We start from the raw sequence: 16,087 nt of genomic DNA on the forward strand, positions 1-16,087 counted from the left end.
CCAGAAGGGTCAGTTTGTGGGACTGAATCCACCCAGAGAGACTGAAAGGACAAAATCTCTAATACCCCACTGCAAAATTTCCCAAACACGTTTAGAAATTTGCTCGCTGAAACGTTCCCTTGATCTAATCTCAAAACTGAAATCACAGCCCAACCCTAACATGGAACTGGCCGTAATTTCCTCAGCTGCCACCTACCTGGGAAACCAGCTGGAGTTTCACGTTTGCAAACTGCAAAGCCCACCAACGTATGTATTCATTTTCATCCCCAGAAAGTTGATATGAAAGCCAATAGAAAACATCACTTTTTCTTCCCTCATTTATAAAAACTGTATCTCCAGTTGAAACAAGCAGACTAAGACTATTTAGAACATAAGGTACCAGCACACCTCTCACAAGAAAAAGGCCTCTGATTAAATGACCTTGAGAATAACACATTAACTCCACAGAGGAGGTTAAAAATCATTAAAATGCCACTTCCAATATTTCTTCTGTCATTTTTCTGGAGGATTAACACCAAACTGGAAGCCTGAAAGCAGGAAGGGGGGCGGGATCTGACTCCTTCTACCAAATTTCAAGATTCCTCTCCAAGCAAGGCTGATTGTGAACAGTCAGCTCTCATTTAGTAGTGGCCACGGCATCCAGCTTGAAAGCGTGTGTGACACGAGCATCATCCCAGGCACGACGTCTCATGAACGGGTTTTTTTTCCTCCAGAACAGCCCCATGTCTGAAGGCACCACGCTGCTTTTCCATGTGCAGAGCCTACACTGACAGACGTGCCTGGGCTCAGGCGCAGGGATCTCGGCTGCCCCTGGACCTAGGCTGGGACCAGCACAGCCTGAGCTGGGTGACGGCATGGACAGGGGACAAAGGGGTGGGTAAGTGCTCCCGAGAGGTTTCTCAGGAGAGTGACCACAGCACGACACACAGATCCCCAAATCTGCTGCGCTGGGGAAGCGCAGCACAGAGCCTACAGCAGCTCTGCAGGGCTTCCCTCACCAGGCGAAGCATTGCAGCGCAGTGATCATAGAATCCTAGAATGGTTTGGGTTGGAAGGGACCTTAAAGATCATCCAGTGCCACCCCCTGCCCTGGGCAGGGACACCTCCCACCACACCAGGTTGCTCCAAGCCCCGTCCAACCTGGCCTTGAACCCCTCCAGGGATGGGGCAGCCACAGCTTCTCTGGGCAAACTTTCTCATTTTCTGGTACGATCCAGACCTTATTGCCTTTAAAAATGGAAAGCCCAAATATGCTCTTGGAAATTTTTCCCCAGCATCCTTTGGAGTCCCCTCCCTCCACTGAGAGGAAAATAGCAGCAAAAGGCCAGTTATTGTCACCCACACTGAGAAACTGACCTTACCCGATAAAGCAAGGGATGGGCCAGATGCCATAGCTACACTCCAAGCTGACAAACCACAATTGTTAACCAAACTTTAAAGGAAACAAAAATCAAAATCATAAAGACAATACAAGCATTGTGGCTACATGACCTCAAACTAAAACTTAATCATGTAACAACAATAAACTCCAATACTCTTCCATAGAAAGCTACTCTGACTTGCAAAAACAAAGTATCAGAAAGGAATTAAGCTACAATGATCGTCCCATTTAGACAGAGGCTACATTTAATCAACTATTTCAAGTATTTCATCTGTCAAATATAACCCCATTAGGAAATTTTCCATGTATCAAATGTAAAATTACAAATGCTGTTAAATGTCATTAGATAGCAATCAGTTCTATGCCAAAACCAAAGATCTTCTTCTAGCTATTCTCCGGTACAGATATTGGCTTGCATGCCAAGTTTTTCAAGGAAAACAGGGCATCCAAATGCTTGTATTATGCACTGACATTTTCTGATGGTGATTTTAACTGAAAATCGCTGGGGATATTCTCAGTCCCTAACTTGGTCCAGAAGGCTTCCGAAGAACATGGCTGAGTTGATGCGGATTTCCATATTCTAAGTTAGAAAACCATTTTAACTTGAATACAAAGCCGAAGACGACACCATCACAGTCCCTTAAAGAAGTCTTCAGCGTTACGTGATGTTCAACCCCACGACTGGAACTAACAACGCTTCAGACTGAAATACAAATGACCCCTCGCACGACCACTGCTCTCTAAGGCACGATGAGCCTACACCTCCGGGAAAGGCTGAGCTGCCACAAACGAGAACACAAGCAGGCTGCCACCCTTCAGTGCAGCATATTGAACACAAACAGCCCAGATGGAAGACAGGAAATAAAAAACCAGATCCACGGGTGCTACCACCTCCCCGCACGCAGGGACCAGCTTGCTGGCTACTACCCTGCTGGTTTTCTACAAGAAGCCGCTCAATACGCCATTTCCAAAGACTGAAACAATAACGTTAAAAAGAAGGATCTGACAAAGAACCGCAACTCATACACAAAAGGTTTTTAAGTCCCCAAAAAGACTGAAATGCCTTTTTCGGGTGTAGAGCACTGCTTTTTACCATTAGCCACCTGAGTGACATGATACAATTAGAAGCAGCGGGCACAGCCCTTACACATCATTCTCAATCTAGTTTGCATAAGAGGCTGCTTATAAAGAATTAATGACTTTGGAACTGCCACCCAACCCCTTAGGGTCCATCAAAACAGAGATTAACACTCCGAACATGCTACATAAAATATTTTCTCGGGCATTTTCCAAGGAACTGAGTTAATTTCTACTCTGGTGTAAATTTGCCTGCATGGTGAAAGGAGGAAGAAACAGAGAACTGATTATGGTGTGGAGAGCACATTAATAATGACCTGAATTTTTGATTCTTGTGCCTATTAGTTTGCAAAATATCTAGAATTTTTGAAAGGTTCTTCTGGCACAAGCTGCTGTGGAGCAACAACAGGCACGACAGCACATCCCTCCCGCCACGCTGCCAGCACCACCCTTAGGTCAAGGTCCGACAACCCCCTGGTTTGTCCCAGTTAAAGGAGAGGGGAGGTTTCCCTGTGAAGGATGGACTGTGCTCAGGAGCCATTTCCAAACAGTTCCAGGCTTCCCGGTGAAAGTGCTCAGTTGGGAAAACACTGATGCGTGCAAGTAGGAAATAAGTGTAAAAACATCCACAAGTTTTTCTTGAATTAGCACACAGAGAAGTGCAGTCCTGCTGCTCCGCTGAGCAAGGGGAGAGCAACGCACAAACCTGCTGGAGGGACCACACAGGGGTCTCGGGGCCAACCATCACCCCAGCTCCCACCAGCACCTGGGGAGAGAGCAGCCGTACAGGTAAGTGCTGGTCCCACTCGAGTCAGAGAAAGGTTTAAAGAATATCTTTGAGGCAAAAGAAAAACAGAAGAGCAGGAAATTATGATGTGAGCACTGGCAGAAAAAAAACAACCCTGGAAAAAAAAAAAGAAAACTTCTTTAAAGTCGTTGGCAGAGTATGTATGTGCCCACATAGCTGCTTCTTCAGCTGTATAAAACTTTATTTTACACATAAAATCCCTGAAGAAAGATGAAGAAGTAGCAACCTCCCCCTAACAGCAACCGGGTGTCTTGCTCAGGATGCAGCCTGGCACAGCAGGAGGATGTCCATCCATTCCACGGCAAAATGATGCTGAGCAGGACATCTGTCCGTCCTGTGGCAGAATGATGCCAAGCAGAAGGACATCTGTCCATCCGGCAGCGGGACAATGCTTCATCCCAACACAGCTCCACCTCCATGGGCAAAGGGCAGCGCCGTACGCCACTGCCAGCAGCCAGATCTGCGTCAATACAGGTGCTCGCTTAAAATAAATCCTCCCAAGTTTCAGTTTGATGTAGTTTCGTTTGTGCATCGCTCTTAAATGCTGTTACACAGCTGCACATGTCACCTCCGAATTGAGGTGGTTTCTGCAATTCACAGTTTATATATGATCTGCTCGTCAAGTCTGTAAAATCCATCAGGGAAACTCCTGAACATAAGTTTTGAATAAATACAATCACTTTCATTATGGATGAACTGGGGTTTACCCATTGCATGTGTTATTTTAAAAATAAAATTTTAGTCTGAAAAACACAGATTTTAACTGAAGGGCAGCATTTTCTTACTTTGTGTGTAAAGGGCAGTATTTTCAATATTTTCTTATTTTATGTGCAGCCCAGCCAAGTCATTACTCTTTGAAAGCTACAGACGCTCGTTAATTGGTTTGGGAAGCATCAGCGGTCTATGGAAATTCCTAGGAAGAGTTTTAATGCACAGCACACTTTGCGAATTGGTGTTTTGTTAATGACCATCAAAACCTGCGACAGACTTTGAAGGAGCCCTTGACAGCAACCCTGCTGACACAACAAGCAGACAGAATCAATACGTCAAGTAAGAGACGTGCAAACGTGTGTTTGGCAATTTTCCCCTCGCTGATGGAACCCAGGGAAGTGCCGTGGGTGGGAGAGCTGGAGATGCCGAGCGTGGGTTCAACACTGGACCCAGCCGGAGGTGAAGCGGCATTTAGCCAGGATGACACCTCTGACATCATCATTAGTTAACACAGCTCCCACGTCACTCTCCGCCTCTTCCCCCATCCCCTAAAGACCAGTCTGACGGTAATCTTCGTTTCCAGAAAGCCGGGGGCTCCAGCCCCCCTCCTCTCCTCCACCCCTCAGTGCCGGGTGCTGCGGCTGGCTCCCTTACACACAGCCCACAACAAACCTGGAGTCGCCTGCTCAGGAAGTGAACGCGCTGCAGACGCAGCTTCTTTTTGATGACAGAAGCAAGAAACACACTTAAAATGGCAGGAGTTGAGCAGAGCTGCACACAAGCGATGGCCCAGAGGTCCTGTCCTGCCACAGCAGCCAGGCTCGTGGGGGTCCTGCAAGTGCTGCGGCTCTCGAGAACAGAGAATCATAGAACTGACTCGGTTGGAAGGGACCTTTCAGATCACCGAGTCCAACCATCAACCTAACCGTGACAAAAACCATCACTAAACCATATCGCTAACATGTCCTCCAAGCAGGGATGTGACCTCGGCCACGCCAAATTTAAGATGAGGATTTTCTCTGTTCTGACCTCCACATTGTAAAAACAGCCTCAGGAATCACAGAATCCTAGAATGGTTTGGGTTGCAAGGGACCTTAAAGGCCATCCAGTGCCACCCCCTGCCCTGGGCAGGGACACCTCCCACCCCACCAGGTTGCTCCAAGCCCCGTCCAACCTGGCCTTGAACCCCTCCAGGGATGGGGCAGCCACAGCTTCTCTGGGCAACCTGGGCCAGGGGCTCACCACCCTCACAGCAAACAATTTCTTCCCAGTATCTCATCTAAATCTCCCCTCTTTCAGTGTAAACCCGTTCCCCTCCCTCCCCATCTCTCAGGGGACTCGCGTTATCTCTTTGCATCACACAACACCTCCAGAAAGCTATCGGCGACATTAACGTCTGTACCGACAAAGTGCACAGCAAGACTCGTGGATTTCAGCAAGACCCAAGTTATCTTCTGATTTGTTAGTTCATAATGCTAAAATTCCATCAAGCGTCTTTTAAAAGTGTCAAAAAGAGGAAGCGTGGACGTAAACACATTAAAAAGCAATGAGCTGCAAAGAGAACCATCCTCCAGCTGAAGAAGCAGCAATTTTAGCCACTCACAGATCAGCCACAGACTCATTAAAATTAACCGATATTCCGAATAAAGAGATGCCAGCCGATGTTGCATCCAAGCTTAGCAAGAGGCAGCTGGAGGCGTGCTGTTGGTTTACATCAATAATATTCAGATCAATAAATTTCAGCAAATTCACCTGGCAGTTGAAAATAGATTATAAAAGAGCCATAGCGCTTTATAGCATTTAAAAATGGAAAAGGATTAGTGATGGTAAAGAACCTAATGGGTTTGATCCAGTATACTGAAATGTGACTTAACTTCCTACAATTGCGCGATACCCTACGCTAACTCCAGGCTCTGACAGGATTACATTAAGCAATGATCAAAGAACAAGAAACTTGCCACTCAAGCAGTCTTCAGTGACAGACTTCTCTGAAGATAAACGCTTCTACAAGGCTCCAGGAAATTTTTTACATGATGCAAGTATTAAGAAACTGTCCGTAAAACTTAATATTATAATAAATCTTTTAAACCTCATCATCCTCTTACAAGAGTTTTAAAAAAAAAAAAAAAAAAAGGAAATTTGCATCTCTGAGAAAGGGAATTACTGCTAGAACTTTGGTACCGATTTCTTTATTCCGTTCTATGCTGAACCAATAATTGAAAAAAATTCAAAATGTCATCACAACTCTGTAGAATTATGCATTATATCCAATATGCACTATTTTTGGAAATACAAGTATTCTTCATTTAAAGAAAAAAGTCAGAGAGAACTGTCAAAAACATATGTAGATAATAAATTAGAAAAATCTTATTTAAATTAAAAAAATATGTGAGTTTACAAGTTTAAGGGTCATGTAGAAATGTATATCAAATTGTTAAACCCCGTTTGGTTTTGATCACTGCAAGAAATCTAAGTGCAAAACTTACTAGCTCAGGTTTTATTTTTTAATTGTGAAGATAAATACTTGGAACCATTTACTTTCCCATTACTTGATCCAAGATCAAAATACAATTTAACTTTTATAAAGAACCAGAACTACCATTAAACGATTTTTCCTAAAACCATTAACATAAAGCCATCTGTTGTTAGTCTGGCTGCAGTTTTTTAAGCACCTGCCGCACGGTCACCAAAGTCTGCGACGTAGTTGAGCAGAGACGATCACAATTATTTCTTTCTTTCGTCGTTGAGAAATCCAGTTGCATTACTTACTGGGTTGAGAACTAGAGATGAGTAAGTATCCGTCTCAGCTGTGATAACGCCCCGCTGCACGACTCCAGTTCCTGTCTGGATTCTTATCTCCGTTACAGACAGCAATACACACAGAGCGCCTATCGCCAGAGATACACGCAAGTGTGCTAACAAACACGATTTGAAGCAAGAGCAGGCAATGGCACGTTTCCTTCTAAGCCATTAAGTTGGAGCAAGAAGTTTCTCCCAATTACTCCAGTCTCACTTTTCCCCCGCACTCAGGACATCACTGCGGGGGTGACACGCAAGATGCAGTTTTTAAGTGATAAAAAAAGAAAGAGGTAACAGAGGCCAGAAATGCCCAGGGATGACGAGATCCCACGTAATTACAGGGATGCTCAGACCTGCCCTGGGTAGCCAGGAGGCCTCACTTGGGCTCCCACCATGGTCTTTGCCTTGCCCGTCACCCACCACAACAGAGCCACCTCCTCCCTCACTGCTCCGTGGGCACCAGCGCTATTTTGCATCAGAAAAAAAAAACCAAAACAAACCAAAACACAACATTTGAGAAGTCAGGATCTTGCTGGGTAGCTATGCTGTAGAAGGGAAACCCCGGTGCCAGCAGAACCTTGACACGGCTACCGCGCACCCTGCGAGTGGAAGCCAGAGCTGAGGCTCTTCGCCCACCGAGAGCCAGGCCAACAGACTGTCGTGCATGTGTATTGAGAGAACAAACTCACATCATTATGCACTTTGAAGGTAGAAACAGAAACATAAACCTGTTCAGTTTGAGACAGAAGAACGAACACTGTCAGTATATGTTTGCTGACTTTTACTGGAAGCAGAAAAAAAAAAAAAACCAAAAACTGAAACCACTTTAAATATTTATTCTGCAGGAGATCAGTGCTCTTGTGAAACAATATTGCTCCATGAACCGCAAAAGCGTAGTAAAGGAGTCTAAATAGTAGCTCCTTCACCAAAGAAAGCAAACAGATGATCCACTTTTAACAATAGTTCATTCAAGGGGAAGGGAAAAAAAAATAAAATTTAAGATAGCCACAATAATTTGAATATCAACTATCCTGAAGACATACAGTCACATTAAGCACTAGGGCTCTTTTACTTAAGTTAGAGGCATAGGAGAAAGGAAGAGCTTCAAAGATGGTAACAATCATTTAAAATATTAAAGTATCTGCATACAAATCTTTATTTCAAGGCCAATCACAGGGATTTCTACAGAACGAGTTCCAGCAAAAACAAGCAGGGAGCTCCATGTCAGGAGCAGATGCAAGCTCTGTCACAACCTAATGGGTAATGTTTTATAAAAACAAAGATTAACCTTAATCAGAAATACTAATCATGGTATATTTAATGCACAGAGATTTACATTTTAAGGAGTTAATGGAGACTGCACAGATAATTCCACTTAGCAAGCACAAGAAATCTTTTATTTATTTGTGAAAGGGGAAATTCTGAGGTGGGATAAAGCAACATCACATTTCAATATGTTTTCTTCAGAAAGCAGAAAACTACCTGTGCCTGAGAGATTAGACATTTAAAAAAAAAAACCTCAAAGAGTGTCACACTGAGTACTCTAACATCACCACACCGCTGGGACCTGCCCGCTGTCCCACGCAGACGGGCTGGGAAGCTCGGAGCGTTGCCCGAGTGAGCGGGGCTCACAAAAGGTCCATCAGGCTTCATTCAGCATCTGTCAGAGAGCATTTACCAACAGGCTGGCGAGTGAAATACAACACTGCGGTTATTCATTAGCATCACGCCAGAGAGGAAATCTGCCAGCGAGTTTGTAAACAGTTTTCCCACTCTGGCAGAAAACCTTATTGCAAGTTCTTGTCAAATAAAAGTTCCATTCAAAACCCCTAACTCCTTACCCTGCCCATTCCTTGGGCCGACACGACAGGTTACATTATAAAGCCAGTTTTTCAAGACCATTCGGAACCAATGGCCATGTACGAGCTCACCCAGGTAGGTAAGAGTTAAATCCAGGCACAGAACAAACCATGCCTCAGAAAAATTCGCTATTTTATCAGATTATAACGGAACATGGAAAAATATAGAAGCCCAATTTTTATTTACTTGTCAAACAGGCAGCTGGTTATTGTGTTTTGATTTCTTAGTCATCTGTTGAGTTACAAATTACTTTTCGCTGCACCAAGTACTGCAAGTATGACACTTTCCAATTAGGAGCTTGCAGTCTACAAAGCAAGGATTGGTATTTCAGCTCTGACTGCTGAAAACCCAACAGCTTGCAGATTTTCTACCCGAGAGGCGGTTGTTTACTCCTTGCCACTTAGCACTCACTCATCCAGGAAAACACCGAGCAGCGTGAACAGGCCTCTTCTTATACATTCCTAATTAACTGACATAACAGCAGATTTAGGAATACGCTGTTGGTTTATGAAGTTTATATCATTTTCCATCAAATGCTGATCAAAATATATGTATTCATAAATCCGAGGAAGCCACCAGATTTGCAACATGAAACTCGATGTGCAGACACACACACGCGCTCCGTGTGGTTGGCAACAGAAAGAAAGAAATCAACATGAAGAAAAATCCTAACGAAGGCATAATTTGTCAAGTAATCACAATCCTGCCAGTGTACCACACCAACTCCTTGCATCAGTAACTGAAAACCTCTGAAATCGTTTAAGTCATCTAATTTGGTCTTTCTTAGCCCAAAGACGCCAGTCCCTTCTCCTGCACCCCTCCAAGCAAGCTGCAGAGGTACCAGCAGCGTTGGCTGTTCCTCCTCCTCTTCACACTGAGGTCTGAGAATTATTTTCTCTCTGCTTATTCCTTGTCACAAACACTAAAGAGGAGACAGATTTTGTCGTACACAGATTGGAATTTAGTTCCTAATAAAGCTTCATGCACGACTGCCCAGAGCATGAGGATCCAACATCTCATTTCATCAATAACTAATTCAGATGACTCGCTAATGATAAAATCCAACACGGGTGACAGTTCTTGCAACGAGATGGCAGAGGACGTTAAGCTCCAAACAGCAGATTCTCTTCCTGTCACAGCAAGGAGAGCTCTTCTGCTTACAAGACAAATGCCGAAGGAACCTCTACTCAGAGCCATGCTAATGCTGTGGGGAGTCTAAAGTCACCACCTGCAATCCAACGGCTACCAACATGCGAGAAAACCAGCAGTTTAGTCTGAAATAGAGGAAATCTTTTAAGTTTATATCTAACTGCACACATCAGATATTCTGAAGCGTACCAGCTAAGAGAAGTTTTGTACCTATCAGGGAGATGAAAAGGAAGACAGGAAAAAAACGGGGAGAAATTAGATTTGTTTTTTTCTTTTCTGTGCACGAAGAATACTCCAGGTTCTTGTACTTCAACATTAGCACGGGTTTTTTTAAACCTTTGATTTTCAAAGCAAATCAAAGTATCCAGGACAATTATTTGCAATTAAATAACTTGTCTAGATGACATGTATATCCTGCTACCAAGCAGGAAGTTTGTATGTGAAAAATAATGGTAGAGAGAAACCTTCATAAAAGCATTGTGGCCTCAAAACCACAGCTGTACGTGCCTTCACACGGCGCAGATTATAGTCTGTGATGTTATTTAAGGCTAGCAAACAACTTGCCGTTATTCTTTTTGATGCTTGAATTACCACTATACTATTTTTAAGCAAGCAAACACGACCAAGTACGATAGTGTTAACACTGCATTGAACTGCATTTTCCAAACCATGGTTCAAATTTATTAAGGAAGAAAACCACCAATTCCTACATTATACCAAAAGCATTCCAGGTAAAACCAACAAAACCCAAGAATGACCATTACTCTGTCCAGAAAACATCTTAAGATTTATTTACAGTGTTCCACTGAAAACCCCTAAACCAAAACCAACCCTTTTTCTAACTAGCACCTGGATCTTCCCTTCCACCTATGGCGTTCAAACCCAAAGCACTCCACTGCTCCCCAGTAAGAAAAAAAAGTGCTCTCAAAAATGAGAAACACAGGCTATTTCATCTCACCGGCTTTTCGCGCTAAAACAAAAGGACAGCAGCCACGCAGATGGGACGATGCCAAGGAGATCGGCCAAGGGAGAGCAGACTCACCGACAAGTAGCTGCTGGAATCCACGTTGTCAGTGATGGTCTGGCGCTCGCCCCTCTGGTTGATCTTCCGAAACCTCCGTCGGGATTGCCTGAGCGGGACTTCTCTTTGCAAGATGTTTTCCTCATTGTCTTTGGAGTTCTCCACCTGAAACACATGTTCAGGCTCCTGGTTAAACATCCAGTTCTTCCATATCACCGAAAGCCGATGGAGCCGTATTAAGCTCATGAGGAAGGAACAAACATGAAGTTCAGAGCAGTTAAACTTTTCTCAAGAAAAGGACTGCGGACGTTTCAGAGAACCGCTGCTGCATGTCTCAGAACTACGTTATTACAATGAGCCGGAGGCCACAGTTTCCTTCCAGGAAACAGTTTAAAAAAAAAAAAAAAAAAAAAAAGAAGTAGAAAAAGGCACACATATCCTCTAAACAATGTCACTCACTAGCAGAAACCTTTCTGCGCCCACACGTTTCGTACCACACGAGTTACAGATATGGCTCATTTCAAGTGCATCTTCAACAGAGATTTTACCATTTTTTGAGTATTTACAATCTGGCAAAAGCACTGAATTATATCCTATTTTTATTGGTCTAATTTTTAAAAACATAACTTATTTCTAGTACCAGTCATGGCTAAATAACTTTAAATATTCCAGGTTTTTATAAATAGCTACTTCATCTATGTCATATTGACTTCCAATCACTTCCAACAGATTATGAAGAAATAACTGGAACTTGCTTCATACCTTGATGTTAAATATTATTTGCGACTAAGCATTCAAAATTAGGTGAATTTATCTTGTTAGTAAAAGTCAACATGAAACCTTTTTATCTCACTAGTTACAATTCCTTTTTTCTATAAAAAGCAGTCCCATCCTTTCCCATTTCCTTTTGATGTTTTGGAAAAATATCTCCCAGCAGGAAGCAGAGCAGACGTGCATGCAAATAGGCTGCAGCCAAGCAAGAAGCTCCTCTACAACATATTTACTGTATAGGAGTTTCTACTGTCCTCAATGATTTTTTTTTTTATTATTTTTATTTTCCCCTCTCTCTCTTCTAAATTTAACTTCAAAATCCTAAACCTACGACTTAAGTACTGGAACAGGAGAAGAACCTCTCTGTGGTCTTAAGCGCCCCTCACTTACATACTTGGGTAAATTACCTCAAAATTAAAATTCAAAAGGTATAAAAGGAATAAAACCAGAAAGACTTAACAGACAGGAACAAGAAAGTAACCAGAATACCTAAACCATCACAAAAGCAAGATTACATCTACTTTCCACATCGCTTTTTCCAAACAGCTACATCTGAGGTCAGAGGAAGGTGCGAGCAGCTGGGCTCGCCTTGTGGGTTATTTTTAATTCCCTAGAGAAAAATATTCATTGACAACATAGGTTAAAGACACAAGAGTTAAAAAAGAAGAGTGAACCTCACACCACAGTGTTGTCAAAAAAGAAAGCAGAAAAGCCAAGTTCCTCCAGCAAGCGACAACCACACTTTTCACTAGAATTTTACTGTCTGTCTGCAAAGGCACGGGACAATAAGCAAAGCCATCTAGCAGCAGAGATGGTACAAGGATGGTATAAGCATCCTTAAGCTGTAAGCACGATGGTATGGTAAGGATGTAAAGGCATCCTTAGGCATGCAAGGCATGCAGGCAGACAAAAAAAGAAAACAAACAAAATATCCTTTTAAACAGGCCATTTGGTCTCAAAAAAAGAAAATAAATACTAAGACACTGGATAAAGAAGCCCTTCTTTCCCTAACATTAAATGTCCATTTCTAGTTAGCAGTGACATTGCTCTCAAATTACAGAAGGCTTCCAGAAGTAAGGAAGTTCAGCTCTGTAAATAACCGAGGTTGTGTTGACTTCATTTTTAATTTTTGTATGTGTGCTACCATACATGAGCTCCTTCAATAAATACATTATTTCCTTTTTTCTCTGCGTTCAGTCCTACAGGACCACAGAAACTAAAGCACACACTGAGCTTCTCCAAACGAACAGACTAACCTGGACACGGAGAGCTCGCTGAAGCGGATGGACGTCGACTCTTCCAATACTGATGACCCTTATTATTAAGAAGACCCAAACTAAATAGGTATTTTTAAAGACTAAAGTAAAACACTCACTGCAAGATTAAGTTCTTTTTCTTCCACAATTCTATCTGAAAACTAAGAAGTGAGCATAAAGACACTATTTGTTAGCACAAAGGCAAAACACCCAACTGACGGCGGAAACTCAGAGGCTGAGACCACCCGCGTTGTTCTGTTAATGGCACTGCTGCTGACAAAAACAACACAAAAATCAGAAATCCAGGAAAGACCATCATACCACACAGCTTCCAGTTTAGTGCCACCAGCACCATCAGCATGTTGGGTCCAGCTGACCATCAGATTGGCTACGCTTAGGATTTAGAGTAACGGGACAGGCAGGCCAGGGCTCCCTCACACCGCTCATTGCTCAGCCCTGCTTTCACCTGGTTAAGACTGAACATTTCTGTTGGCAAAGAGCATATTCAACCTCCTTGCAACCCCCGAGTGGGATGAACAGCCCTACAGAGGAACTCAGCGCCTCTGCGGAAGGAGGACAAGTGCTCCCCTGTGCCACCGCAGCAGCAGGGACCAGGCTGATCAACGTTGCTACCAGGTCGGATGGAGACTGTGCCCCATAGACTTCGGCACATTATTTCATAGAATCATGGAACAGTTTGGGTTGGAAGAGACCTTAAAGACCATCCAGTTCCACCCCCTGCCCTGGGCAGGGACACCTCCCACCACACCAGGTTGCTCCAAGCCCCATCCAACCTGGCCTTGAACCCCTCCAGGGATGGGGCAGCCACAGCTTCTCTGGGCAACCTGGGCAAGTTGTTCCATTATTTCATTTTCAATATGTAACAAGAAGTCAAGAACAGCGTATGAACTGTCTAGTTTCTAATCAAGGGTGTTGTTTTCATTAACCTTGAACACTGGCAGCAGAAGACTTCCCTACAGCCAGCTTCACCCGCAGCTCTTGCTGCCCCGTGACAATGGAGGCGGCTCACAGGACTGTCCTCTGCCCCACGCCACAGCCCCTGCCAGCAGGGAAATACTTTCCACCTCCAAGCATCACGCTGCTCTTTTGAAATCTTATGTTTAGATCTGAAGAAGAAAATGAGAGCACCATGGAACAACCAAAAGGAAACATCAGTACGTTGAGATACGCTGCAGTTCTGGGCCATTTTCTTAAGTGATAAATGGACTTATTATTAATTCAAAAGATTGCTCAGCCTCCAAAAATATGAGCTACAATGCCCATTCACACACTATCTGTTATCCACATTAACTTAAGTTGACCACATTTTATGGCCTTTAAAATGGGTCAGCTCCCAGAGGATTCCTGCTACAAAACTGATTTACATTCTAAAAAGAGAAGAAGAGGAGGAAAAAAAAAACCTGAAAAGAAAACAGTCAGCAGCAGCGAATGATGGTGTTCTTTAACTACATTAGCTAATTCTTTTGCTTGAAGATAAATATTCATTATGTATTAAACCTCATTAGTATGTCGCAAATTAAAAGAAAAAAAAGAGAGAAAATAAAAGAGTTAGGATAAATTAATAAGAATTAATCAGGAAAGTGAAACTCAAGTACACCATTTGTCAGTGCAGCTCATTAGCAAGGTGCATGCCACCACGCTGATACTTTTTTCTCTCCCCATTTGAAGTCCTACCTAGAAAACTGACAGTTAATGGTACCTTTAGCTACATTTACCCATAAAACATGAACATAAATGTAATGAAGAAACAACTTTGTGCTTTAGTTCTCTGATTTTCCTACGGAAATATATACTGAAGTTCCAGAAAAGGATTTAAGGTACGTTTAGGTATCATTATAATTCTCAGTGTGATTTAACTACAATTACAGAAAGTTCAAGAGGTTTAAAGTACAGAGGAGGAGTTGTCCAGGTTGCGCATTTGTCTGCAGGAACAACCAGCACATTTGAGGTTGCCGACGTGGCCAACACTGCCTTCACTGTGACAGTCCCTCCTCTGGAAAACACTCGTCACAGGTTTAGCTACTCAAGCTACACACACACAGACACACTCTTTCTCTCCAGTAGCACACACTACATATAAGCTACTGTTTTATTTGCATCTTCTTAGATTTAGATGACATATGAGGAAGAAATTCTCTGCCGTGAGGGTGGTGAGCCCCTGGCCCAGGTTGCCCAGAGAAGCTGTGGCTGCCCCATCCCTGGAGGGGTTCAAGGCCAGGTTGGACGGGGCTTGGAGCAACCTGGTCTGGTGGGAGGTGTCCCTGCCCAGGGCAGGGGGTTTGGAACAAGATGGTCTTTAAAGTCCTTTTCAACCCAAACCATTCCATGATTCTTCTATTATTTTTTTATATATATATATATATATAATTTTTTTAAACATCAATGGTGATAAGGCCAGATAAGGACGTTGGTATTGCCTAGGAATTTAGCATTATCACATATTTAGCCCGTGGAATATATTTCATGTAAACTTGCAGCTGCACTTGCAGCGAGTCACCACTGTCGCCATAAGGAGTCACAGGCTTCCCATGCGTGCTCCCAACTGCACCCGCTGCCAGCGCCGGCTCCATCACCATCCATGATCCTCCAGGCTTTTGGAAGAGGAAGCAGAGCAGGTCCGGTAATGTCTGCAGCACCAGTTACAGGCGCTAAGAGTTGTGTAACTGGTTTGTTAGTGAAATTGCTCCAAACAGACCAAATTCTTCTCTTACACCCACTTGAAGGATTACAGAGACACAAGAGGTCTATATATGATCAGATAAGTGAATATTTGTCATTCTGCACTACAAGATTCCCGGAACACTGATGTGCGAGGCTCAGCCCACCCAGCAGTGGACGCAGGTGTAACTCTGCACAACAAATCCTCGGCAGCAGCAGTTAACAATTAAAAATGCAAAGCAGCAGTGACAAACCAGAGTGCCCGGGGCATTCACATGACATGGCTGCACGTACCATCACCCAAGCAGCCCTGTGGCACCCCTCAAGGCATAAGTCTCTCCCCCAAAACTCCAGCTTTGAGAAGAGACTGGATAATTAGGAATACACAATCAAACTATTTCACTCCAGAGGCCTGAGATAGGCTTCTTGCACTCTTGCATCAGGACACAGTAGAGTGTAGCTTAAAACATCTGCTGCAGCAAAGAGCGTATGAGTGACGCTGTCAAAGCTCGTGAGCAGAACCAGACTGACGCTGCACACAAAGAATGGCACAAAGGACACCAAGAGTACTTGGT

The 16,087-nt window shown here is 43.5% G+C and overlaps 1 protein-coding gene across 4 annotated transcripts in view; it reads right to left on the reverse strand.

Moving 5' to 3' along the window:
- RAPGEF6 (Rap guanine nucleotide exchange factor 6) overlaps window positions 1–16,087 on the reverse strand; it is a 132,120-nt gene that overhangs the window by 73,703 nt on the left and 42,330 nt on the right. For all 4 annotated transcript variants that reach the window (XM_054217220.1, XM_054217218.1, XM_054217219.1 and 1 more), the window contains exon 6: window positions 10,828–10,971. In XM_054217220.1, the coding sequence (XP_054073195.1) occupies window positions 10,828–10,971 (144 nt within the window). The remainder of the gene's footprint in view (window positions 1–10,827; window positions 10,972–16,087) is intronic.

Source organism: Rissa tridactyla, chromosome 11 (assembly GCF_028500815.1).
Source record: "Rissa tridactyla isolate bRisTri1 chromosome 11, bRisTri1.patW.cur.20221130, whole genome shotgun sequence".
In the NCBI taxonomy this organism is placed as follows: Eukaryota; Metazoa; Chordata; class Aves; order Charadriiformes; family Laridae; genus Rissa; species Rissa tridactyla.